The 24,876-nt window shown below is 40.4% G+C and overlaps 1 protein-coding gene across 6 annotated transcripts in view; it reads left to right on the top strand.

Moving 5' to 3' along the window:
* myt1lb (myelin transcription factor 1-like, b) overlaps positions 1–24,592 on the top strand; it is a 123,360-nt gene extending 98,768 nt beyond the window's left edge. For 3 of the 6 annotated variants that reach the window (XM_051950994.1, XM_051950992.1, XM_051951003.1), the window contains exons 12-23: positions 1,060–1,287; positions 3,002–3,120; positions 3,579–3,641; positions 4,389–4,457; positions 6,867–6,929; positions 7,176–7,259; positions 14,665–14,886; positions 15,939–16,033; positions 16,596–16,699; positions 19,589–19,732; positions 20,617–20,679; positions 21,888–24,592. In XM_051950994.1, coding sequence (XP_051806954.1) covers positions 1,060–1,287; positions 3,002–3,120; positions 3,579–3,641; positions 4,389–4,457; positions 6,867–6,929; positions 7,176–7,259; positions 14,665–14,886; positions 15,939–16,033; positions 16,596–16,699; positions 19,589–19,732; positions 20,617–20,679; positions 21,888–22,028 — 1,395 coding nt within the window. In that variant the 3' untranslated portion in view covers positions 22,029–24,592. The remainder of the gene's footprint in view (positions 1–1,059; positions 1,288–3,001; positions 3,121–3,578; positions 3,642–4,388; positions 4,458–6,866; positions 6,930–7,175; positions 7,260–14,664; positions 14,887–15,938; positions 16,034–16,595; positions 16,700–19,588; positions 19,733–20,616; positions 20,680–21,887) is intronic. The other 3 variants (XM_051951005.1, XM_051951010.1, XM_051950998.1) reach the window with 3 other exon arrangements.
* The last annotated feature ends 284 nt before the right edge of the window (positions 24,593–24,876 follow it).

Here is a 24,876-nt window from a genome sequence, read left to right as displayed (position 1 = left end):
AGCAAGGACATGTCTACCAAAACACAATCCTCAATGCTGCAGGACTCTTTTGTGCTGGAGCTAGATGAAAGAAAACAAATGCACAGATAGATATATAGATAGAAACAGAGTGACTGGGTGAAGTGAATGCTTTATGCTTTCTTTTGAACAGTCAGTGTTGCTGGATGTGGCCCACTTTGTTCCAGAACACAGTATAGTTCTGCCTCTATTTTTGGGTTTGCAGCAGTCTAGTTCCAGCCGCTGCTGCTCATCACTGCTCCCAACCCCACCCCAAACCCACAGCCCCTGCACCTCTGTGATGTCCACTCAAATTAGACTCACACACACCCAACACAAAGTCACACACACACACACACACACACACACACACACACACACACACACACACACACACACACACACACACACACACACACACACACACACACACACACACTCACACACACACACTGGTGACTGCACCGTACAGGCCATAGAGGGATGGAAGGAAAGAGAGAGACAGAGAGAGAACGACAGATGAAAGGAGGGGTTCACAGAGGGATGCACTCGTCCTTCAAGACTGATGACCTCTTCTTCTTTTGACCCTCTTATGGGTGGAACACCATGCTGTTACTGTACGCTGCCACTATCAGATGCTTCTTCTGAGACAGACATGGGCAAAAACTAATCTGAAATACTGTTTCAGATATTTGAACTGCAGATGTTTTTGATCCTGAAAAGTTCAAAAGTGAACACATCACTGGAGTAAGAGAAAATTCAGGCACCTTTCATGTACTTCTTTATTATGCACCCTGTATTAAGTAACTGTTTTGCCCAGCTCTGATCCTAAAATATGAATATGTTTGACTGTTATTTAATCAGAAACTCTCTCTCTTTTTTATCCCTTTCTCTTCATCCCTGCCTCCCTATGTTTTGTATATCCTCCTATCCTTGCTCATAATCATCTGACCTAAAACACACAACTAACCACACACACACCCATGTCCTGCACACACACTGACCTGACCTCACACACACACACACACATGCACAAAACCCACATCCACATGCACCTTCCAGAGTCCCGGTCTAGATGTTGATGAGAACGGTACGTTGGACCTGAGTATGAGCAAGCGTCTGTGCGGTGGCGGTGCAGGGGACTCGGTGCTCACCCCTCTCGAGCCCATGTCCCCCCAGAGGCAAGCCGCCCTGCTGGGCTCCCGCTGCTATGGCATGGGGGACGCAGACTGCTGGGACCTGCCTGTAGACTACACCAAGATCAAACACATAGACGAGGACGAGAAAGAGGTAAAGAGGAAAACAACAAGGACAGTTCTGGAGATTCACTTGGCCATGCTATCCAGTTGTATCCAGATAAATAAGAAATGGTGTCTCGTTTTCTCAGGAAGGATGGGAAGTCCCTGCTTAAACTTAGTATCCCTAAAATATAGAATAATTTCCCTGAAAAGATTGAGTCACATTACAAAGATTATTAGAACTGTGCTATCTGAATTCACATGTGAACGTTCCATCAAAAATGTATCCTTCCTTTAAATGTTTCTGACAATACCAGACAGAAATGATGACAGAGTGATGAGGAGGAGAAGAAAAAGGGAGAGCTTGCAAAGAAACAGTCATGATGTTGATGATAATTATGAAGCAGTAGTTGTGGCTTTGCAGGCTGGTAGACCATACAGTTGGCATGCGTCACGTATACTGTCTGTTCAGTGTGTCTCAGCCCAAATTATCTCCCTCCAAGCCATTGATTCAACACACTGTCTCCAAGTCAAACATTTGCATTGCTGTCTGATTGTCTTCTAGGTTTTTTACCTCTCCTTCTGACTCACTGTTATATTTGGAATCATTAGAAAGTCATATTAGAGGTTTTTGAGGGAAACCTAATGAATCTGCATGTTAATTGATGTCAGCGTTGCCGTGCACAGAGTTATCTGCTCTGTTTGTATCATGCTTCCCCGCATGCTGGCTTTCTGTTTTTACATTTTGCTCTTCTCCAAAATGAATTATGCAAAGTAGCACCTTGGGAGGGAATCGGAATAGCTCATCTCATCAAAGAACTGCTGGAAATCAATGCACCACTGCTGGGTGCGCCTGTCGGTGTGCACGGGCGCATGCATATACAGTACATGTGCCTCTTTTGCTGTGTGTGAGCTGTGAATATTCATAAGTGTGTGTGTGTACCCATGTCTTTTCGGGAGTGTGTCTGGCTGTATATGTGAGTTCCATCCCTAGCCTACTTTTTGCTCTGCATATCTGTACGTATGCATGCGTCGCTCTCCTTCCTGTCTGCCTCTCAGCCTGCGCTCCCTTTAATTGGAGAAACTCGCTGGCCGACCCAGCATCACACACTCCCAGACAGCTTGAGTGCTGGATAATTTGGGCTCTATCTGGACCTGTCTCTTTATGGGCATTACTGTACATACACTGCAAGCATGGAAGAAAGGAAAGAGGATTTGCATCAACAGCCGTCGTGCCCTGGCTGCATGCACTGCAGACAAAGCACAGCCGGCAGCGGTCTGACACTACACCACAGTGCCATCTAGTGACCCACTGCTGCTTTACAAGGATATGCCGCGCCGACTCCCCGAATGTCCTGCACTTAAATGCACTTAAACGTACATAACCACACACACTGCTAGTTTGTCACTGAGGCATTATTTCTTCACAGGGATTCTATTTTGCAGCTCTGTTAGGCTGACAGACTGACTGACGGACTCAATTATCACAAAGGCTCAACCATTAGCATTCAAATTAAGAAGGATCTGTAGTCTGACAGGTGTGCATGTGGTGTAAAGACAGACAAAGAGGTGAAGACGGCGAAGGAAACAGACTGTTGAGCTAGTTCAGAAAATGCATTTCATATTGTGTGTGTTGTGTTATTTGAGCATGATTTGTTGAGAATGTAATAATTAAGTAAGTGACATATAAAGATCCTTGTCGTCTGTTTTTTTTCCTCCTTTCCTTCCTTGCGTTTCTTCTTCCCCTCACTCCCTCCTGACTACAGGATGACCTGGATCCCTTCCACGACCTGCTGGAGGACCGCTCCTACACCACAGATGTTAACATGCCCAGCCCCAAGCCCAAGTATGTCCAGTGCAAGGAGAGTAAGAAGGACCTGATAACGTAAGAGCCCTCCTCCTCTTCCTCACCTCCCACTGTTCCTCCTCTACACCTGACCCTGCCCATGCTCTGCTTTTTCCCCTCCATCTTATGTCCTTCTCCTTGCTCCAGTGAACACCCGTCTTCCTCTCTCCCTTCCCCATCCTGTGCTGCTGGCAGTGGCTTGCTATATGACTTTTATTTAGCAGCTTTATCCATATGTCCACACTGAACTTTTACCACGGCAGCTTCAACTGATGCCTTACTTGTAGTTTCCCTCTATTGATGCTTTATGTTTATGAGACGCCGCACCGTAGCTGATCTCAGGAACCAGAATATTTAATCACAGACAGTGAAGCTAAACTGGAAACAATGAAAACCAAAGATGAAAAAAAATCTGAAACAACCCCTTTTTCTGTAATTTTCACATTTTCTTCTCCTTCCCTTTGGGCTTATAAATCTGTCTATTTTTCCGGTGGCAGATGTCCCACACCGGGGTGTGATGGAAGTGGTCACTTGACGAGCAATTTCGCCTCACATCGAAGGTGTGACTTCCTTTTCTCCTGGTGGATTCTAAGTCTATTTCTCTTTATTGTTTTCAGCTTACCTCAACTATGCTGTCAAACACCTGTAGGCAGGATGTCTGTCTCTCTTCTCTGTTAGCCCTTTGACTATTGGCAGTTTGACGTGCTGAAGCAAGGGTCTCATGATATAAGAAAGACTAAATTAATTAAAGATTGGCTACATGCAAATTTTAAAGCTAAACCCTTGGATAAAGTTATTTCTCAATGGGCCTTGTGTAAAGCCTTCTAAGCTGATGTTATTCAGTCCTCAAGGCCCTTCCCACAGTGCAATGCAGACTAAGCGTTTACCACTCAGAGCAGGAAGATTTAAGCAGAACTGCTGAGTGTTGCGGTGTGAGATGAGTCTGCAAGGACCCGGTGATGTCAGACACGGCTGCACTTACTTCAGATTCCCATGGACACACTCTTGATTCTGACAAATTTCAGGCTTTTTAAAACACGTGTTTATCTGCTTCTTTTTTTATTTCTTTAGTCCTGTTTGTACCCACTGCAGAGCAGACACATGAAAATATACAAATACTCAGAGGGTTAAAGTTTTGGAATCAACTCCCTGCACTTGCATCATGGCTTTTTTACATTTCCTGGTTGATGTTTTATTTAAGCATGTGTTTAGAGTGGGGATATGAGTCAGCCTGACTGTTTTGTGTTACACTGGTTGGTTTTTAGATTATTTTGCTGTAACTAATGTTCCACTGGTGTATTTTTCAGTCTCTCAGGTTGTCCTTTAGCTGATAAAAGCATTCGAAGCATGCTGGCCAACAACGCACAAGAGCTCAAGTAAGGGGTGACATGACTCACTCATATATGAATGATGTGTACGCTGTGCTCATCCACATTAAGCCTCAGTGTGCATAATCCTGTAGGACGGGGGTGTCAAACTCATCTTAGTTCAGGTTCTACAGTCAGCCCAGTTTGATCTCAAGTGGGCCAGACCAATAAAATCACGGCATAATAACCTATAAATAACCACAACTCCTAATGTTTACCTTGGTTTAGTGCAAAAAAGTACATTCTGAAAATGTTTACATTTAAGGAATTATCTTTTTACAGAATATTATGAACAACCTGAAATTTCTTAAGAAATATAAGTTCAATTTCATCAACATTCAGCCTCAGTTTATCATTTCCACATTACAGCTTCCAGATCACAGAGTGTCTACAAAGGAACACAAGATTTAGTCATCTGGAACTGGTTAATATGGTATTTTACTTTATGATCAAAACCACAAAAGTCATGCAAAAAAGTTAACAAACAACAGAAACAAGACAAAATATGACTAAAAAAAGTGACACAAAATGACAAAAACAAATGAGACAAACACAAAACAAAACAAAAGAGACAAAAAATTAGACAGAAAAGTTACAAAGGGACAAAAAATGGACAAATGACAAAAACTAGACAAAAAATTACACAAACGAGATCAAAACTTACAAAAGCAAGAAGCAAAATGCAGACAAGCACAGACAAGCAACACAAGTGAGACAAAAAAACACAAAATAACATAAATGATACGCAAAACAAGGAATAATGCAAAACACAAAATGACAAAAATCAAACTAAAAACACAAGCAAGACACAAAGCAAACACAAAACGACAAAAATGAGAAACAAAACGACAAAAACATGAGACAAAAGTCAGAAGAAAAGACAAAAAACAACAAAAACAAGCCAAAATATTACAAAAATGAGACACAAAATGACAAATGAACAATCTAGTATTTTACTTTATAATCAAAAAACTTGTCATGGTCGAGAAATTATTTTTAAATTTATAGTTTTACTAATTTACAATCTGCAGTAAATGTCTTCTCTGTAATTTTTACTCTTTACAGTCTTACCGGCTGGATTGGACCGTCTGAACGGCCGGTTTTGGCTCGCGGGCCACATGTTTGACACCCCTCCTGTAGGAGTTGTAATGCCAAAAGTTAACTGAGAAACAGGCTGCTTTACCTCACTACTATTCATGGAAAACAGTTCAAAGCAATTTATTCTGCGGTTAAATGAACTGTTTTTCAGATCATATAAAATGACCAATGAATATATCCTACCAACAAGTGTATGTTTGTATGTTTAAGTGTGTATCTAATATTATATCACCTGTTGTCTGAAGACTTTTACAGCTCATCAGCCATGTACTGTTTGTGTTCAGAGGTGATATTGTTTAGCCTCAGTCCCACACATGCTGTCCTGCTTCCCCAAATACTCACCAGAGCACAAAATGTAATACATGTAATATAACTAATCCACTGGTGCTACAGTCCTTATATGACTAAAGCTAATAGCTCTTATACCACTACACACTGTATATGGACCAGTTATAATCACAATCAGAAGAAGCTGAGTCAATATATAACTGTATATAACTGTAGGCCTAAAATCAACATCGCCGCCTATAACCAAACACCACATAGCATTTTAGAGAGAGATTCTTCTAAATATTATATATACAATTAAGTAAAATGTAGTTATTTCTAAAGATATTGTAGTAAACCTGTTGACTACTTTATATTAAATAAGTCAGAAAGCCTTGGAGTCTGACCAGTCTTTTCTTTGGGAGGAAATGACATCATGTGGAGCAGGTCATGTGATCTGGAATAAACACACTTCCTGGAGAGGTGTTTTTGGAATGGGGAACTTAGTGGAAAGTGATTTCTCGAACACAGATACAATTTGTTGTTTTCCATGTAAACTTTGATATATTGCCATAAAGAAAGATCTGTCACGATTAACTCAACTTAATAAAAAGAACACAATCCAAACTATTTCTGAATCAGCTCATTTTGTTGTTATTTAGTTCATTAGAAAGTGGTTGTTATTAAATTGGAACGGTTATTTAGTTGACATTTTAGTGATATCCAGTCATTTTTTGTTAATCAGTTAATGTTTTCATAGTAAATAATTATGGAATTTGTAAAGACATGATCATAATGAACATAAAAACATTAGTTTTTTTATATTTGATAAAAAATGTATGCAGATTTATCCCATGGACTTCAAAAATCCCTCAGTTATAGACTGACCCAGCTGATGTTTCACACTGAACAGACAGTGGATACAGCAAAGAATGTCATGGCTATTATTTGTATATTATATGTTTATTGCTTTCGAGGGCATGTAGTATATTATCAATAAGAAACTGTGCTTTTGCTGTAGGCCCTGAGCCCTTTTTGTGTTTTCTGCCCCAGGTGCCCGACACCAGGGTGCGATGGTTCGGGACATATCACTGGCAACTACGCGTCACACAGAAGGTACAACATGAACTCACCAAATACAGCTTTTCTCCTTATCCCCTCTCTTCAGATCTCTGTGAGGATATTACCTTAGACTGCTTTAACTTTCCTCCTCACTCTCTCTCTATCTCACACACACACACACACACACACACACACACACACACACACACACACACACACACACACACACACACACACACACACACACACACACACGCGCGCGGTATGCTTCAACTCTTTAACACTGCCATTTATCTGCAGTCTTTCAGGGTGTCCGCGGGCCAGGAAAAGTGGGATAAAGATCATCCACAGTAAAGAGAACAAGGAGGACCAGGAGCCTATCAGGTACAGTACAGACACTGATCATCAGTCTTCTGTCTCCCTTTAAAATCCTCATGCTGAAACTCTTCCCCTCGCTGCCGACGCTGCTCTTTGTTCGCTGCATTTCCCATGTGATATCTGACGTGACCTGACCTTGCATTTCCTGTTTTAAAATTATGCAAAGGTGTGTGCAATAGGAGCAAAACAAATATTGTGCTGAATTTTAGTCAGCCCTCCCATGTCCTGCTCAGTGATGTCATGTTTTGCTGTCTGATCTGCATCCCTTTAAGCAGGAATAAAATCAGTCTTAGTTCTGACAAGACAAATGTTCCACGAGTGTAAAGTTTCCAGCCCAGGCTAAAGGTGCCGGAGAAACTTTAGAAGGTTGTAGCAGTTCGGGGGGGGGGGGGGGTGCAGTCTCTGGTGAACTCCTGCAGACACACAGGTTGGGAAATACAGAGAGTCAAGCAGAGCGGTAGAGATAGAGGCAGAGAGAGACTGATTGACTCTACCTAAATCCCACAATGGGCTTGACTGGCCTCAGCCCTGCAGCTGCATTGATTTCTCTGGTGGTGCAGAGCGCAAACAACACACATTGTTCATTCTCAATCTTGTCATTCTGCTGGATTCTGAGGACAGTTTGCCACAGGTAATTCTGTCAGAATTCTCAGCTCATATTACAGTCTCTGGATCTGCAACCCTAACTCATAAAATCAAAAGAATCAACAGAAGGCAGCACAATAACTCTCTGAGCTTCAGGTTTCTGGGCGGCTTTGCTCCTTTTCCTCACTGTAGGCTCATTTACTGCTGCAGTGTAAAGTCTACGGAAGCAGCATAATCATGGCTAGAAGAAGAGGAAACTCCTAAGTGTATTTATATGTGCAGAATGATACAATTGTAATGCTATAAATACAGGGTTTCTGCAGGGCATTGAAAAGCATTCATAGTCATTAAGTTGATTTTGCAAAAATTAAGGCCTTAAATGGCATTAAAAATCATTAAATTTGATTCTCAGTGGCATTAAAAAAAATTCTGCAGTTTTCATAAAAATATTTGAATATAATATATAATTATAGACTGCGATTCTTCAGGTATGTGCATCTGCATAAGCATGCCAAAGCATTGTGATAATTGTGCCGGTTGGGTACAATTGCCAAAAACTTTGTGTCTTTAAAGTGGCCGACAGGCTGGACCAGGTGGAGGAGCACTAGGAAATGGGGAAATGCAAATTCTGGCAAAAATGGCTCAAAAATGTGGATTTCAGAGAATGACTACAGCCTGTGGGTGGTCAGGTGTGGTTTCTGGATTCAGAAATAGTAAAATGTAGGAACAGGTTTCATATAAAGTCATATTTTGCAAAAAAAAATGAACCCGTGTAATTTGTTGAGTTCACGGTCGTGGCATTAAAATTTTTACAGTATAGCATTAAAATGGCATTTAAAAGCATTAAATTTGACTGGCTAATTTCTGCAGAAACCCAGAAATAATAAGAAAGAAAAACACAAGTTTTATGTCATTTATGATTGAAAGAACCTCTACAGACTCGTCTTTTTTCACATCGTTCTGTACATCACATCTAGAAGATATTTTACCCTGCTGAATGTATCGTCTATTTGCTGATAACTCGTTCCCCGTTTACCGTTTTTGAGCTGTGCTGCATTTACTTTATTGATCAAGTCAGATTTTTTCTCTAATTCTTCCTATGTTTACCTCAGATCATTCCTTTGTAAACAGCCTGCACTTCAGCAGAAACGTCACTGAATCTTTTGGTTGCAGTTCAAGTCAGTCGGTGCTTCTCATGAGACATGTAGTTTAAAATGATGATGAAAAATTATGCTTTTAGGCCAAAATGTCATTGGTTTTCCCAACAGAACAACACATGAGACATGATTATTTCAAGAGGCACAGGAAAATGTTAAATATTTATCTATTTTTACAGAGTTTCAGGCTCCAATAAATTTTGTTCATTCGCATTTTGGCAATTTAAAAAACAACAAAACAGACAAAACATGCTCTGTTCTGTTTTGTGGTAAAAAAAAAAATCAGTATAACCTTGGGGGTGTAAAATATAAGCTTTTAAGACATGAAGACATTTATTTCTGCCATTCTTCAAACCCCCTCCTACAACTAGTTATCCTCCAAGCTTTACAGGTGCTATGTAATACTTGACTAACTAATAGATGTAAAGCCTAAACTGTCATTGACAGCTGTAGACACCATGTTCTTCCTGAAGGGGGCAGGAGCAGCTGCATTTCATTGGCTTTCAGAGCCAACAGCCCCTTAAAGCTGCTGTCCGGAGTTTCCGTTTGTTTTCAATTTATGTATCATTTTTTAACAAAGCTTAAATGTGTTAGTCTAGTTCGATACTATAATATGAAGTTAGTATAACGCGATATGAAAATTTATTCCTGAGCTCCGCCTTCCTCTCATAGACCCCCATGTTATTCCAAAAAGCGCCGGTCGCTGCCGACCAATCAAGTTCGAGCTTCAGCTTTGTCATGCTGTCAATCAACGGTTACGCGCACAGCAAGCAAGCCCATGCAGAGGTGGGCGAGCTACGCACTACGCAACCGCGCGCACATTTGTTTTGCTTGTGGAGGAGAGAGCATCAGGGATCAGCAACTTCCAGAAAAGTTACCAATCCCACGGCTTGTCAGGCCAAGAGACTGCAGGACGTTTTTTGGCTCGGGGTGCTCGCGTCGCTCCCCGACCACGGCCTCCATAGCCCGCCTGACGGCTTCGTTTAGATGCCCGACCTCTGGAGGAAGATGTTGGGGCGTCTGGGACATACTCTTCGTCAGAGGAGTCATGCAATTCTGAACTCTAGATAGAAATAAATAAACAATGTAACACATATACACGCGTAAATGCACTAAGTTTGATAAACAACGTCATCGAGAGGGATACACGAGTGTAATCACTTATTGAAACTTTACTAGTTCGTCCTAGCAGATTCATGTTATTTTGGTATTAGGACAAGTTAGACTCAATACAGAATTCTAACGTAATTCCTTTATTATTTACTAAATGCACTAAATGCAGAAGAGGGGAAAACAGCAAAACAGGCGAGATGCTGCAGCACTCCGGGCACTTCTCTCATGTACTGCGCGCGTGCACAAATAAAGGGGCAAAATCAGAGGGAGGGTGGGACCAACAGCGTTTTGGGAGACGCTGCGATTCAAACTCCGGACAGCAGCTTTAAACCAGGGGTTACATGGTCATGGTGAAAGGGACCATCTTTGCAGTTGAGCTGAAAAAAATGAAAGACACACCGTGGGATATGTGATGATGATTCATTTTGCTGAAAAGGGGCTCAATGTGGAACCTCTAGAACTTGCTGCTACAAGCTCTAAGCCTGAACAGTAAAGAGCTGTGTGATAATAAGGTAACGTAAAATTAAAACCAAACTGTAATTATTATCTTTTTTTGGATGAGAAGTGAAGATAGTTTTCTTATATTCATGCTTTAATCAGGGCTGTACAGTGGTCTGTGGTTAGCACTGTCGCCTTGCAGCTAGAAGATCCCCGGTTCGTGTCCCGGCCTTCCTGGGATCTTTCTGCATGGAGTCTCCATGTTCTCCTGTACATGTGTGGGTTCTCTCCAGGTTCTCCAGCTTCCTCCCACAGTCCAGAAACATGCTGAGGTTAATTGGTGATTCTAAACTGTCTGTAGGTGTGAATGTGATGTGATTGTTTGTCTCTATGTGTAGCCCTGTGATAGACTGTTACCTGTCCAGGTGTCTCCTGCCTTCACCCTCAGTCTGCTGGGATAGACTCCACCCCCCGGGACCCTAATGATGACTAAATGGTGTATATATAATGGATGGATACTTTAAATCAGCCATCTCTTGTGAGATGTAGATTCTACAAAAGGAATTTAATATACCTACAGGTATAAATGGATGTTTTCAGTTTGTGGGCAATTTGAACACATTTAATGGTCCATTGTTGCACAATTAACAGAACTGAAAGACACTTCATGTTTTCTTTATATATTTACTCCACCAAGGAACGTGGTGGAGTTATATGACAATCGTTGTCCGTGAATCTGTCTGTCTGCTAGCTACATTACTCAAAAAAGGTGTAAAGAATTTGGATGACACTTTCATGGAAGGTCAGAAATGACACAAGGACCAAGTGACTCGCATACCTTCCTGCTTCGAATGTATGCGAGTCCTAAAAAAATGCATAACACAATGTTTAAATTAATAACTTTGAATTTTTAACACTGAATTAAGGTACTAATCTTGGCAGTGATGCAGCTTATAGTCTGGATCCACGGACTAGTTAAAGATTTCTGTATCATTCCCAGATATCTGCACGGCGTCACTGTAACCATGACAACAAGTGAACACTGCATCAGCTGCCGGCTGATGATCACATAGTTGTGATCCTACTACAAATCCACCGCTGTGGACTTACCAGGACTTATCCAGCAGAAATGATCCAAGGAACAACTGATTAAATTGTGAGGGTGTTTCTGAGTCCCATCAATTCCCGCCGCCCGCTACATATTTAGGTCACGTGATTCAGTATCTGTACATAACGTACACATGCAGAACACACACCTGTGCTCAGTGCAAAGGCATTTTGTTTGTGGTTCCATCTACATTAAATGGATATGTTTTATGTAGCTGTGATTTCTTATCATCAGTAACTAATAAACAAATGCTGCATTTCTGACATATGGGGGAATGAGCAGACTTGGAGGAGGACTGAGCTCTCTGTTTTGCTAATGTAGCCAGATTAGTAGCTGGATTATTTGGTTCATGTGAGGCATCATTTGTGGGGCAGAAATTTAGCATTTGGGCAACTTCTAATGTGAGTATTGGAAATGATCTTGTGAGTTGCACAAATCGTGGAAATTACCATCTCATTAATATATTTACCATTTTAATCATGTGACGACACACAAGTACATCTGAATCTGGAGGATTCTGCTCGTTACACATCCACACTTAACTTCAACCTCCAACAAGTGAAACATTGGTTTGCAAAAAACTGACGTCAGCTGGATGATGATAAGACAGAAGTGATTGTTTTTGTTTCCCCAACACCACAATGGCTGATCAGTCCTTCCTGCCCGTGCCACGAATCTTAGTGTCATGTTTATTTTGACACTGAAATTTGACAAACATGTCAGCTCTGTGGTGAACAGTCGCCCTCTTCAGCTGAGGAATATTGCCAAATTGAGGTCCATGCTGTGTCTGAGTGACAAAAAGACTGTTACCACTGAAATAATCTCCTCAAGAGTGGATTAACAACTGCATCTCACTTACCTGGGGTATTAGCCAGCCCTTGCTGTTCTCACTGTCTCTTCTTGTGCGAGACTCTGAACTGATACCAAAAAAATGGAAAGCAGTACACAAATAGTAGCATCCCTCACTGGCTACCTGTCAAATACAGAATTGATGTTATGGTTCTTTTATTTGCCTATAAAGCCTTCTTGGTTTGGCACCAGGGTACTTTTCAGAACTGCCTCTACTCTAACTCTAGGGCTCTTTGGTTCTCAGACCAGCAGCTGTTAACTGGTCCTCGATGAAGGCTGGTGGGTAGTAATTTGGAGTAGCATCACCAAGGCTTTGGAATTTCCTTCTTCTTTCAATCAAATTTTCTTTATCTGTTAACAGATTTTTTTTAAATCTTTGGTTGAAAAAAATTTAGATTCTAAATAAAGCAGTTTTTATATTTATTTATTTTGACATACGTATTGAGCTTTCAAGTTTTTATCCATGGAATTAGACCTGATTTTGGGGGAGATTATCTTGTTTAATTAGAAGCCACTCTTAAAGAAAATGGATCAAACCTCCACCGTTTGATATTAGAAGTATTTCAACAGTGACTTCATTCCATAGTCATGATGTTTCTGGTTACAGCACAGTCTGTTATCTTTAAAAGATATGTGGATATAGTCAGGCCAGTGGGATGAGTGATGTGACCTAAAGAGAGAGCTTTCATTAATCCAAGATTTGCTGTTTGAAATTGTTTAGTGATTCAAATATTGGAAAATGACAGCTGATGATGGTGAAGGTATGATCACCGTTTATTCCCTCCATCCATCAATTATATATACACCACTTAATCCTCTGAGAGGCTGGAGTCTGTCCCAGCCAATTCAAGGAGAAGACAGGGGACACCTGGACAGGTAACAGTCTATCACTGGGATTTACCATGGTAGAGACAAACAATCACACTCACATTCACACCTACAGACAATTTAGAATCACCAATAACCTCAGCATGTCTCTGGACTGTGGAAGGAAGCTGGAGAACCTGGAGAAAAGCCACACATGTACAGGAGAACATGGAGACTCCATGCAAGAAGATCCCAGGAAGGCCGGGACGAGAATCTTCTGGCATCTTCAAGCTATGAAGCAGCAGTGTGAAGCCACTGTGCAGCCCTTGTTTAATCCAGTTAAAATACTATCACATCAGTCAAGTCATGCAAGATATCCTGCTCTCATTTTAGACTCATTTTTAGAAGGGCCTGTATTATAAAAAAGCATGAATCATCTGTCCCACTGTATACAGATATGTACTGTTCTGGATTCTGGAAGCAGTGGCTGTACTAGCTGTATACTGTTTGATATCTATACAGAGAGGTTTGGATATAGAATATGAACATGGGCAGTGAATTTGAGCAGAACTTGGTAAATATGTGAAGGGAACATAGGGAAATTTTGGCAAAAAGCAAAATATGATCAGATGCTACTCCACAGAATGCACAAAAGGAAACTAATCATGAATTCCATGTTGTGCTAGGAGTACAGAATAGAACTGAGAACAATTTAGCATTGTATAAGAGAATGTACTTTACTGTGGTCAGTGAGTTTAGGAGTTTTAGAAGTCTTATGAACAAGGAATTAATTAAGCAAATTCCTGTGACGAGACACCAATCTCAAATATCAAAGAAAAAACAATGCAGCAGAAAGCAGTGCACGCAAACTCCCAGTATGTTTTTGCAGTCAAAAAGCCATGAAGTTGAACTAAAACCAGGTAGATGCTATTGGCAGACAGAACTGATACCAGCTTTAGCCATAATCCATTCTGCGAAGTGTGACATTTGGAATAATTTGCTGCTTCAGTGCATCTGATTAGCACTGCTGTTGATGCACTGTCACCACTCCACCACTGTGATAAGGCTGCCACTGGGACAGCTTTAAAATAGGATGAGCCTATCTTTGTTTATATCAAAGCGGGAAAGAGACGGACGCAAAAAGAGAGAGAGAGAGAACTAAAATTTCAAAAGTGTTTTTTATTTTGTTTAAGCCTCTAACTGAGACTCAATGGTTATTCTTTGTAGGAATAAGGATGTTGTCTCCTGTATGATGAACAAATGACGAAGGAGGAAGTTCTAGTAGCAAATGGAGCAATAAAAATCAGCCAGCCTGTTAAATAAGGATCATTTTGTCTCACCCTGTTTCCCCCAGGTGTCCAGTCCCAGGATGTGATGGTCAGGGACACGTAACAGGAAAGTACGCATCCCACAGAAGTGCATCAGGATGCCCCATAGCAGCCAAGAGACAGAAAGATGGCTACCTAAACGGCATTCAATTCACATGGAAGTCTGGCAAGACAGAGGGCATGTCCTGCCCAACGCCAGGCTGCGACGGCTCTGGTCACGTCAGCGGCAGCTTCCTGACACATCGGAGGTGGGTATGGGGAACACAGCTGGAATATTTGGTTTTGAGATCAGATTTAATTGCATATTGTTTGTTGTTGATACTGCTGACTTTAACTTACTTCTACTGGAAAGTTCGGTGGGGATAAATCTGATCTATTTGCAGAGGTGGAGTGTAGTATTCATAATTATGTTTCATGAACAAGAATCACCTGGAACTGTAATATCTTTGTGTTGTCTGTAGCTTGGAATGAACCTTTAATATCTGCATTAGGACTCAGTGTCCCACCAAGCTCAGACCATTGTTCACAATATGGTGGTAAAGAAACTGAAACTGTAGAATTGTCTTTTCTCTGTGGTCAAATTGTACATTTTTCCCTGTTATCCCTCACAGTCAGGACTCCCGTGTAGAAGTACACCATGAGGACTCTTATGTAATGACATCTGAAGCTCTGAAGTTCTGTTTTTAGTTGTTGACTATCAAAATCAAATGACATTCCAAGAACTCCGTGACTTTGCATGGCCATGTTTCTACAGTAGCCCAGAATGGAGTAAGCATGACATTTATGGAAATTAACTTTTTCAATGTGTTGCTGAGGGTTTAATGTGAAGATCTATGTAACAGCTCGTTAGCTTGGCTTGGCATAAAGACTGAAAACATGAGGAAACATCAAGTCTGCCTCTGTTCAGTGGTAACAGAAACTACCAGCAGCTATAAAGCTCTTTAATGGTGATGCTTTGTTTGGCCACCTGCCAGGAAAACAAATAAATCCAGGAAAAATAAATACAGGAAATATTTAGTCAACCTGTACAGCCTGGTAAAACCTGGTGCTGGTACGCAGATTAGTTTTACTTTGGGACAGAGCCTAGCTAGCTGTTTGCGTCTTTCTCCCCATCTTTAAAGGCTCTGGCTGCATAGTCACTACAGAAACATGGTGGTAATTCCGAAAACTTTCTTCAAGTATGACACTGAGGCAGTATTTCTTCTCTCCTCCTTCCAGCCAGCAGTCTGTAAACCATGTTGGCTCATTATACATGCATGTTCAAAACCATAATATACTGAAACAATGCTTCCTCTTCCAGTCTGTCTGGTTGTCCACGTGCCACCTCCGCCATGAGGAAAGCCAGGCTCTCCGGGGTGGAAATGCTAACAATAAAGCAGCAACGCGCCAGCAACGGTAACTCCAACTAGCACTCACCCACACAATACAGCCAATCAGCTGCATGGATGGGCAACGATTCACTGAAGAGAGTTCCAATTTCAGATAATAAACCAATCAGGGGTGTGTGTGTGTGTGTGTGTGTGTGTGTGTGTGTGTGTGTGTGTGTGTGTGTGTGTGTGTGTGTGTGTGTGTGTGCTGTTTCACAAACAAACTGCCATTCAGGTGCAGGATGTAAATAATGAGAAGAGTGGCTCCAATCTGGGAGAACAGGGCTGGTCTTACTTGGCAGTAATCAGACATAAAATATCTGAGGCTGCTTGTTGTTCTGTGCAGCATCTGTTTTCCGCTGCACCTTGGACGTGTGAATTTCAACACTTCTTAAAACAATGTGACAATAGTATAATGTAACTTGTCTGTGATCATGATGTGTCTTGATCATCTTAAATGACCTGCACCTATTCTATTGAGTAGAGGTGGGAAAATCACACACGGTGTCCAACAGAATTCTTACAACACAAAGACTGTTACTCTGATTTATGACTGACGTCTTGCAGTAACTGTCACTTCCCTTGTGCAGGACTGGAGCATGAAGAGGAGATCAAACAGCTGGATGAAGAAATCAAAGATTTAAGTGAATCTAATTCACAAGTGGAAGCAGACATGATCAAACTTAGAACACAGGTGAGTTACTTCCTGTCTGCTGCACTCATTGGCCTGTGACCGCAGTGCTCAACAGATACGAAATATCACTTCAGGTCAAATGACTCTAAATTGTTTCACCTGGCAGTAATTTCATCTCTTCCTTCTAAGTTGAATAGTAAAATTTGTCACATTAACAACTACAAAAGCATTCAGAGAGCACAGTCCTCCTCCAAGGCTGCTTATTCCCCCTTGTGTCAGAAATGTAGCATTTGATTAGTAGTTATTGATGATCAGAAATCACAGCAACATAGAATGTGTCCATTTAATATAGATGTATTCACACAAAAAAATGACCTTGCACTGAGCACAGGCATGTGTTGTTATGTATGGGTACCAAATCACATGACTAAAAGAAATACTGTGCAAAAAAAAAGAAAATTTGCTTAACTAGGGCAATAAATTAGAGTACAATTTAAATTACAATATTGCACATTGTAGTGGGTGGCGGGAGCTGATGGGACTCAGAAACACCCCCACAATTTAATCAGTTGTTCCTTGTATCATGTTCGACGGATAAGTCCTGATAAGTCCTCAGTGGTGGATTTGTAGTAGGATCACAATCATGTGATTGTCAGCAGACAACTGATGTAGTGTTCACTTATTGTCATGGTTACAGTGACGCTGTACCACTATCTGGCAATGATACAGAAATCTTTAACAAATCCGTGGATCCAGACTATAAGCTGCATCACTGCCAAAATCTAATCACTTGGTCCTTGTGTCATTTCTGACCTTCAATGAAAATTTTATCCAAATCCGTTGGTCTGTTTTTGAGTAATGTTGCTAGCAGACAGATAGACTGACGAACAGACCAACGTCAATCGTCACCACGTTCCTTGGTAGAGTAACAAGCAGTTTAGATTTAATACATTAAAAATACATCCCCCACAGTTAGAAGTCAATTCAACAATAGTCAGTTCACCTTTCACTCCTGATTTCAGATCTTTCATTTTTTTAACACATCAAATGTCTTCCTGGACTCTTTATGACAGACTCAGTTCTCCTGCATAACAATAGGGGATAGCAGTGTTGCTACAAACTGTGAGATCTTCTGCCATCATCAGAAACTAGATTTTTCAGCTGGTCTTTGCTGGAGGTGTTTTGTTACTTTAAACTTGAAATGTGTCCTGTTAATGTCATAGATCATTATCATGCTGGAATATTTCCCCTCAGACTGGTAGTCATCTGATCAGCAAGTATTTTAATCGATTCACAGGCATTTATAATGCATCTATATATGTAATCTCCCAATGTTTTTGGTATTTATGCAGCCCTATATCGTCATACCTGCGTCTTCATGCTTCACTGTCAGGACTGTGCATTTACTGTGGTTGTCCTGGCCAGGATCCTGCTATACATGTTAATTTAAAATTACACTGCCCAGTCAAAGAAAAATTTGAACACGAATATTTTGTTGGACCTCCTTTAGCTCTGAGAACAACACACGTTCTGTCACAGCATTTATTTCTGTCCAGAGTTGCATTAATTTTCTACCAAGATCTTGTAATGATGGGAGAGTCGGACTGCTGCACAAAGTCTTCTCCAGAACATCCCAAAGATTCTCAGTGGGGCTGAGGTCTGGAGTCTGTGGAGGACAATCCATCTCATGCTCCCTGATCCACTCATTCTCAATGTGACTCCATGAATCCTGACATCATCATCTTGGAACATGAAGAAAAACTCCACTGATGTAAAGACCTGGTCATTCAGTATCTTCAGATATCAGCTGACCTCATTCTTTGGGAACATAACGTTGGTGAACCTGACCAACCCTAGATCATAACTCTAACCCCTACAGGCTGGTAGACAGTAGACATGATGAGGGCATCACTTCATCTGCCTGTCTTCTTGCCCTGATGCCCCCATCACTCTGAAACAGGGTAAACCTGGACTCATCAGACCACATGACCTTCTTCCAGTGCTCCAGAGTCCAATCTTTATGCTCCATAGCAAACTGGAGCCTTTTGTTCTGACTAGCCTCACTGATCAGTGATTTTCTTAGAGCTCCAGCTGTTTAGTCCCAATCCTTTGAGTTTCCTTCATGTGGAATGTTTTTTACTTACATTGCTCAGTCGTGAGTTCTTCTGTTGATTTCCTACAATCATCTAAGAGTTTGTTCTGACCACATTAGTTCCTGTTAGATGATGGTTATCCACCGTCCTTCAGGTTTTAATGATGCGTTGGACGGTTCTTAACCTGACTTTATTAATTTCAGAAATCTCCTTAGTTGTTTTCTTTGCTTGATGGAGGCCAATAATTTGACCCTTCTGAGACAGACTAACATCCTTTCCATGACCACAAGATATGTCTTCCGACATGGTTGCTTAAGAAATGAGAAGCTCCTCACTGCATCAGCTAGGGCTAAAGAAGTTGTTGTCATCACTGCAGTAATTATCCAGTGGAAAGCTCTTACCTATTTGCTTAGTTCAATCCAGGTGCCAACTTTCTTTTTGGACAGGCAGTGTTCAATTTACCAAAGAACGTGCTCCCAATATCCATCAGGCTTCTTTTCATGTTCTATAGCAAAGTTGCACCTTTCCATTTTGTGCTAAGGAGCAACCAAGGGTGTTTTACTTGGACACTGTCCATAGAGTGATCACAGGTGGATTCACCGCTTTGAGTTTCATCTTCGGGGCCAGCATATATTCAATCTGCGATCTTTGAAAATTTATCTGTTTTTATTGTGAATTAAGAGGAAATATTGTTCAGATTATAAATAATGAAATTATTGAGAGGTGATGTAATTTTGAATCATTTGACATTGAAGTGATATTTGATGGGAGTGTACTCACTCTGTTGTGTTAATCTGATCCAGCCATAGTGTGTAGCAACAAGCTCGACTGTAACGTTCTGTCTTCCTCTCTGCAGATCACAACAATGGAGTCCAACTTGAAGTCCATAGAGGAGGAAAACAAGGTGATTGAACAGCAAAATGAATCTCTCCTGCATGAGCTGGCCAACCTCAGCCAGTCACTGATAAACAGTTTAGCTAATGTCCAGCTCCCTCATATGGTAAGGGCCACCAGGAACGGCAAGCCAGCAAGTTACAGAATAAAGCTAACCATAGCATTATCTGTGTATTTAGCCGCAGCCTACTGTGCATGCTTACTCTAAAATGTGGAGCATTGCTTGTCTTTCCAAACAGTGAGGGGGAGTTGTGAAATGAGGTCTGATTGGGCTTTCCATTCTCACAGTGGTAGCAACTCCATCAACTAAAACCAAACAGCATACGTTGAGGTTTTGTCGGTGCTTTAGAAACGTGTGATGATGAAAGACTTTAGCCTATGAAGTGGTGAAATCTTCATGACAAATCGTCTTTCGTTGTCATTTCAATTCTGTGAACATATTTGACACCAGACTGTTGTTGGATGTGCTTCAAGTACCTTATTTTTGTTTACATCTTTTTTTCTCTTGAAGATAAAAACAAAAACCAAAAATTCCATTTTATTGCAGAGAGTTTCATAGTAATCACAGTTTTCCCCTGTTTTTTTCCCTTCACACTGCTTTTCTTTAATCATGTCCTGTTGCATAATGGACCAGTTAGCATTCACTCACAGAGGAATGGATTAAACCTCGGTGAAGCATCCTTCTCTAAGCAACAAGCCGTTTTTATAATTGGATCCTACTTTTATATTTCAGTCGTTCAGATTTTAAAAAAGAAAAAAGGCCTATGATCCTGAAATAGAATGACTTCTCAGAAATGATCCCTCCATATACCAGCAGTGAGCCTCGTCTTGTGTCTTCACCTGCATCCAGCTTCAGTTTGTCCATCTATCACGTCATTTGAAGTGTGACTGTAGTAAAATACTGCCGTCTAGTGTTTCATTATAATAATACCACATATATGTTTTTTTTAGTTGAGCTAAGAGAAATGTGTCCCTCCATTCCCTCTCTAGAAACCCCTGGCACACAAAGAGCCTCCTCTAAGGAATAACAGCTGCTTACAGCTGCACCAGCAAGTAAGTCAAGGACCTCATTTCAATTGCTTTGTTCTTTTTTAAAATTTCATTTCTTCTATATTTCTTCTGTAGCGTCATCAGCGTTGTACGGGTAAAAAAAAAAAAAAGAATAAACAAACACTTAAATATAAATCTTTGTCAGTTCACAACCTGATATTTGAACTGTAATCACTCTGTTTGAAAAACTATTATCTGCACACAGAATAAACTATTTTAAAGTTGCTCAGATAGTTTTTACATCTAAAACCAAAGTCAGGTGAAGATAGATGAGCTTACTTGATGGAAACACAATGATAAAATAAAACTCACACACGTCTTTTGTGCAGTTTAACAAAGTTAGAATGCCATAAATCACTAAAACCATTTACTTTTTCATGTTATCCATATTAGAAACAAATGGTGACCCTATTTACTATACAGGGTGTCCCTAAAGTCTGGACACATAGACAAGAAATGACAATTTTAACAACATTTTGTTCAATATATAATTTTTAAAAATATATATATTTGGTGATTAATCAAATATATATTTAATATAATATCCATGTTTAATCTGTGGATTTCCTGTGTCCACACTTTAGTCACACCCTGTGGATATTTCACTGCTTGCATTCTTACATCGTTACTCTAAAACTATGCTTCACCATGCTGATTGTATCTTCCAACATTTTGCTTACAGTTTGTTCCTCTGTATGCCAGTTTGAACAACGCATCTATTTTATTCATCAACAGTGTTTTATTGTTATTACTTTTCATCTTCTCTCTGCTTTGAGAACACAACCTGTAGTTTTTGAGTCAAACGTGGATTCTCAGATGTGAAGATTTTTTTCATTATTTTCAGAATCTAGTGAAAAATAATAATTTTTCCATCAATGCATTCATTATCTGTACATCACTTAATCCTCACTAGGGCTGGAGTCTATCCCAGCAGACTTAGGGTGAAGGCAGGTTCACCTGGACAGGTAACAGTCTGTCACAGGGCTACACAAAGAGACAAACAATCACACTCACATTCACACCTACGGACAATTTAGAATCACCAATTAACCTCAGCATGTTTGTGGACTGTGGGAGGAAGCTGGAGAACCTGGAGAAAAGCCACACATGTACAGGAGAACATGGAGACTCCATGCAGCTGTGGTGAGAAGGTTCTTGTCTCACCAACCTTTTCCTCTAACAGCCTACATGATGTGTTGTTTGTCCTGCAGGAGCCAATAAGCGAGCAGAACTTTGACGCCTACGTCACCACTCTGACGGATATGTACACGAACCAAGACCAGTACCAGAGCCCGGAGAACAAAGCCCTGTTGGAAAACATCAAGCAAGCTGTTCAAGGGATCCAAGTGTAACCGTTCAGCAGAGGGAGATTTTTGTTCCTCAGCAGGTGTGGGTGGTGATTCAGAATCCACAGACAAACAGGCAGTGATGGTTTAAACTCCTCCGGTTTGGTGCAGTAACTTCTATAGTGTTATATATTCTAAATTCTGTTCTTTGAAAAAAAGAGGTATTACGCTTAGGAAGACCTCAAGATTATTTCTTTCTCTCTTTTCTTTTTGGGTCTTGCTTTGAGGAAGAACATAAAAGAGTAAACCGCAAAATAGTTTTTGAGGACATTCACATTTTGTACGTTTTCATATGAGCTGACATAGTGTCATGTAATGTTTCTAGCTGCTCATGTATGCACATTTTTAGTGTATATTTCTGAACAGTAAGCTAATGATAATGGAACGTGAGTTCTTTTTATTGCTTGACAACAAAGCATTTTAGATGAAAAAAAGTGGACAGTGAAATAAAAATGAAAAAAACTACAAGCAAGGAGGAAGCTACTTATTTTTCTCCTCAGTGGATGATTTTGGACTTGATGATTTTAGATGTTTTTTTTTCTTCTTCGTCTTCTTCTTCTTCTTGCGTGTAGATTGTTCAAGAGCAAGGACTGGTTTGCGAATCGCTTTATTTTCTGACAATGCTTGAGAAACGTTTGTGCTTTGTTCTGATGAAAAGAAAAGATGTGTAGCTGTAGGTGGGGGCATTTTTAATTGGTGCTGTAAATGAATCTGGAGAGGAAACTGACCTGATGTATGTATGAATGTATGTATGAACAGTTATATTGTAAACATCATTACACGGAAACCCGATGGTGGAAATCCCATTCTGTAGGAGGGCCAATTAATTCCTAGAAGAACACATCTGTGCGGCGCATGCATGTTCACATGCTCATCGTTAATTAGTCTCAAGTAGAAAAGATGTGTGAAGACAATGACCTATAGGACCCACAGTCTAGCTTTTCTAGTGTCAAATCTGCTCAATTTGGAGACTTGTGTTGCTAGGATCCAGAAACGTCTCAGCAATATACTAATCAAATCATTTGTTTATAGTCGGTACGGGATGCAATCTGCAAAGGAAAAAAAGTTGGGTATATGCAATTTCTTGTTTATAAGCATAGCGGGGTAACATGAATCTTTTTAATATAGCCTATGTAAAATATTGATTTTTATACAAATCTTTTAATACAAAAAGTCTTTTTAAAAAAAGAGGAGGGAACCTGGACATTGAGTTTTAGATGCGAAAGTATATGAGTTCCACTTTTTTTCTGTACGATTTTGCACAGGGACACCTTCGTTTCCATGTTTTGATGTTCTTACAGAAACTAAAAGCAGTACCCGAGGGCCTAATAAGAGGGTTTCAGAGGGTTTTGTAAAGAGTATTTATAGAGTATGACAGCGGGACTTACAGGGTCACTGTCCCCACTTATGTGCCAGTAGACTATTTGCACTTGTCCTTGAAGATATTATCCTTACGTACGGCGGCGTGCAATTTTCCAGGTGACCTCTTTGGCACACGATTGGAGCAACCAACTGCTTGGAGCCACTGTAGGCGTGGATTTAGTACCACTGAGAGAGGAGGAACAGGGACTAGAAATCAGAGAAGAGGATGATTATAACCATAGCAGTTATACTGTAGGCTATTATCAAGTGTAAAAACATTAACAAAGTTCTTTCATTTTTGCTATGTTTTAGGAAGATGAAGTTATCCCCCAGCAGCACTTTATATCTAATCACTGTACAAAGGATTAAATAGTCAATCAATTCAAGGTTTTAAAAAAAAGCAGAAGCAACAAAGGTCTGGTAAAAGGAGACCTTTGTGGGGTGATACAATCCAGCGTCACATCCGTATGCCTGACTGTATGCACCCCTCCATTCTGTTGTCCTAGTTGTTAGCGATCATGTTCAGAATTTGCCTTTTTGAGAGCTAATGCAAAAGGTGCTTGTCGTTCACCTGATTGAATCTCATCTATTGTACTTTACTGTCCTCTTTCAGGACTCTACTACCCATCATCCATGACTGCATACGCCTTTTTCCACAGCATCGTGTCTGCAGCTTTTTGCCAATATAGTAATGCTTCAGTAGAGTAATAGCTAGTACCAGTTTTTGAATTAATTCTCATTATCAGTGAAAATGGAAAAGGGATTTTAAAGCACAAACCGGCTGCTCATCTGATGTTGGTACATAAATAACAAAACTGAAAAGAGTTATCTGTGACTATCTATAGGGAACACAAAAAGGTCGTCACATATTTAGAATGCTGACTTTTCATATAAATTATTGTGAATTCATCAGAGTTTATTATTTTGTTTGAGCCAGTTCATTTTGAGATTGATTTCAGTGACCATTAACAAAGACAGGATTTTGTATAAACTATTGTGCTCTCTGTGGAACTGAAGTTTGATTTATTTTTGTACTACACAGCATGGATTTGTTGACATTTTAATTTTGCTATAAATGTGTGAGATCACAAGTTGCTGTGATATTTCATTTATAAATTGTGAACTTTGTACAATTTTTGTCATGCTGGATGTTGACACATCTTACTCAGAATAAAGAAAAAATGTGTTGCCAGAGGCCTGTAAAATGATTTCTTTGTGTGTTCATTCTGCGGTGATTCTGCTTATTGTCTCTTCAACTGTTATTTCTAAATGAACCAGCAGATGTCAGCAAACTCAAACCTTACTGAACATGATGATGCCACATAGTCGGGAGTTGTGCCGACACTATTCCAGTTACTGAGAGCAGAATTGGAGTTGCACAGTGGCGTAGTGGTTAGCACTTTTGTCTTGCAGCAAGAAGATCTCCGGTTCAAATCCTCGGGTGGGCCTGGGATCTTCCTTCACCTGAATCAGCTGGGATAGGCTCCAGCAC

The sequence above is a fragment of the Acanthochromis polyacanthus genome, chromosome 1, assembly GCF_021347895.1.
Source record: "Acanthochromis polyacanthus isolate Apoly-LR-REF ecotype Palm Island chromosome 1, KAUST_Apoly_ChrSc, whole genome shotgun sequence".
Classification (NCBI taxonomy): Eukaryota; Metazoa; Chordata; class Actinopteri; family Pomacentridae; genus Acanthochromis; species Acanthochromis polyacanthus.
This window is presented reverse-complemented; position numbering and strand designations above follow the sequence as displayed.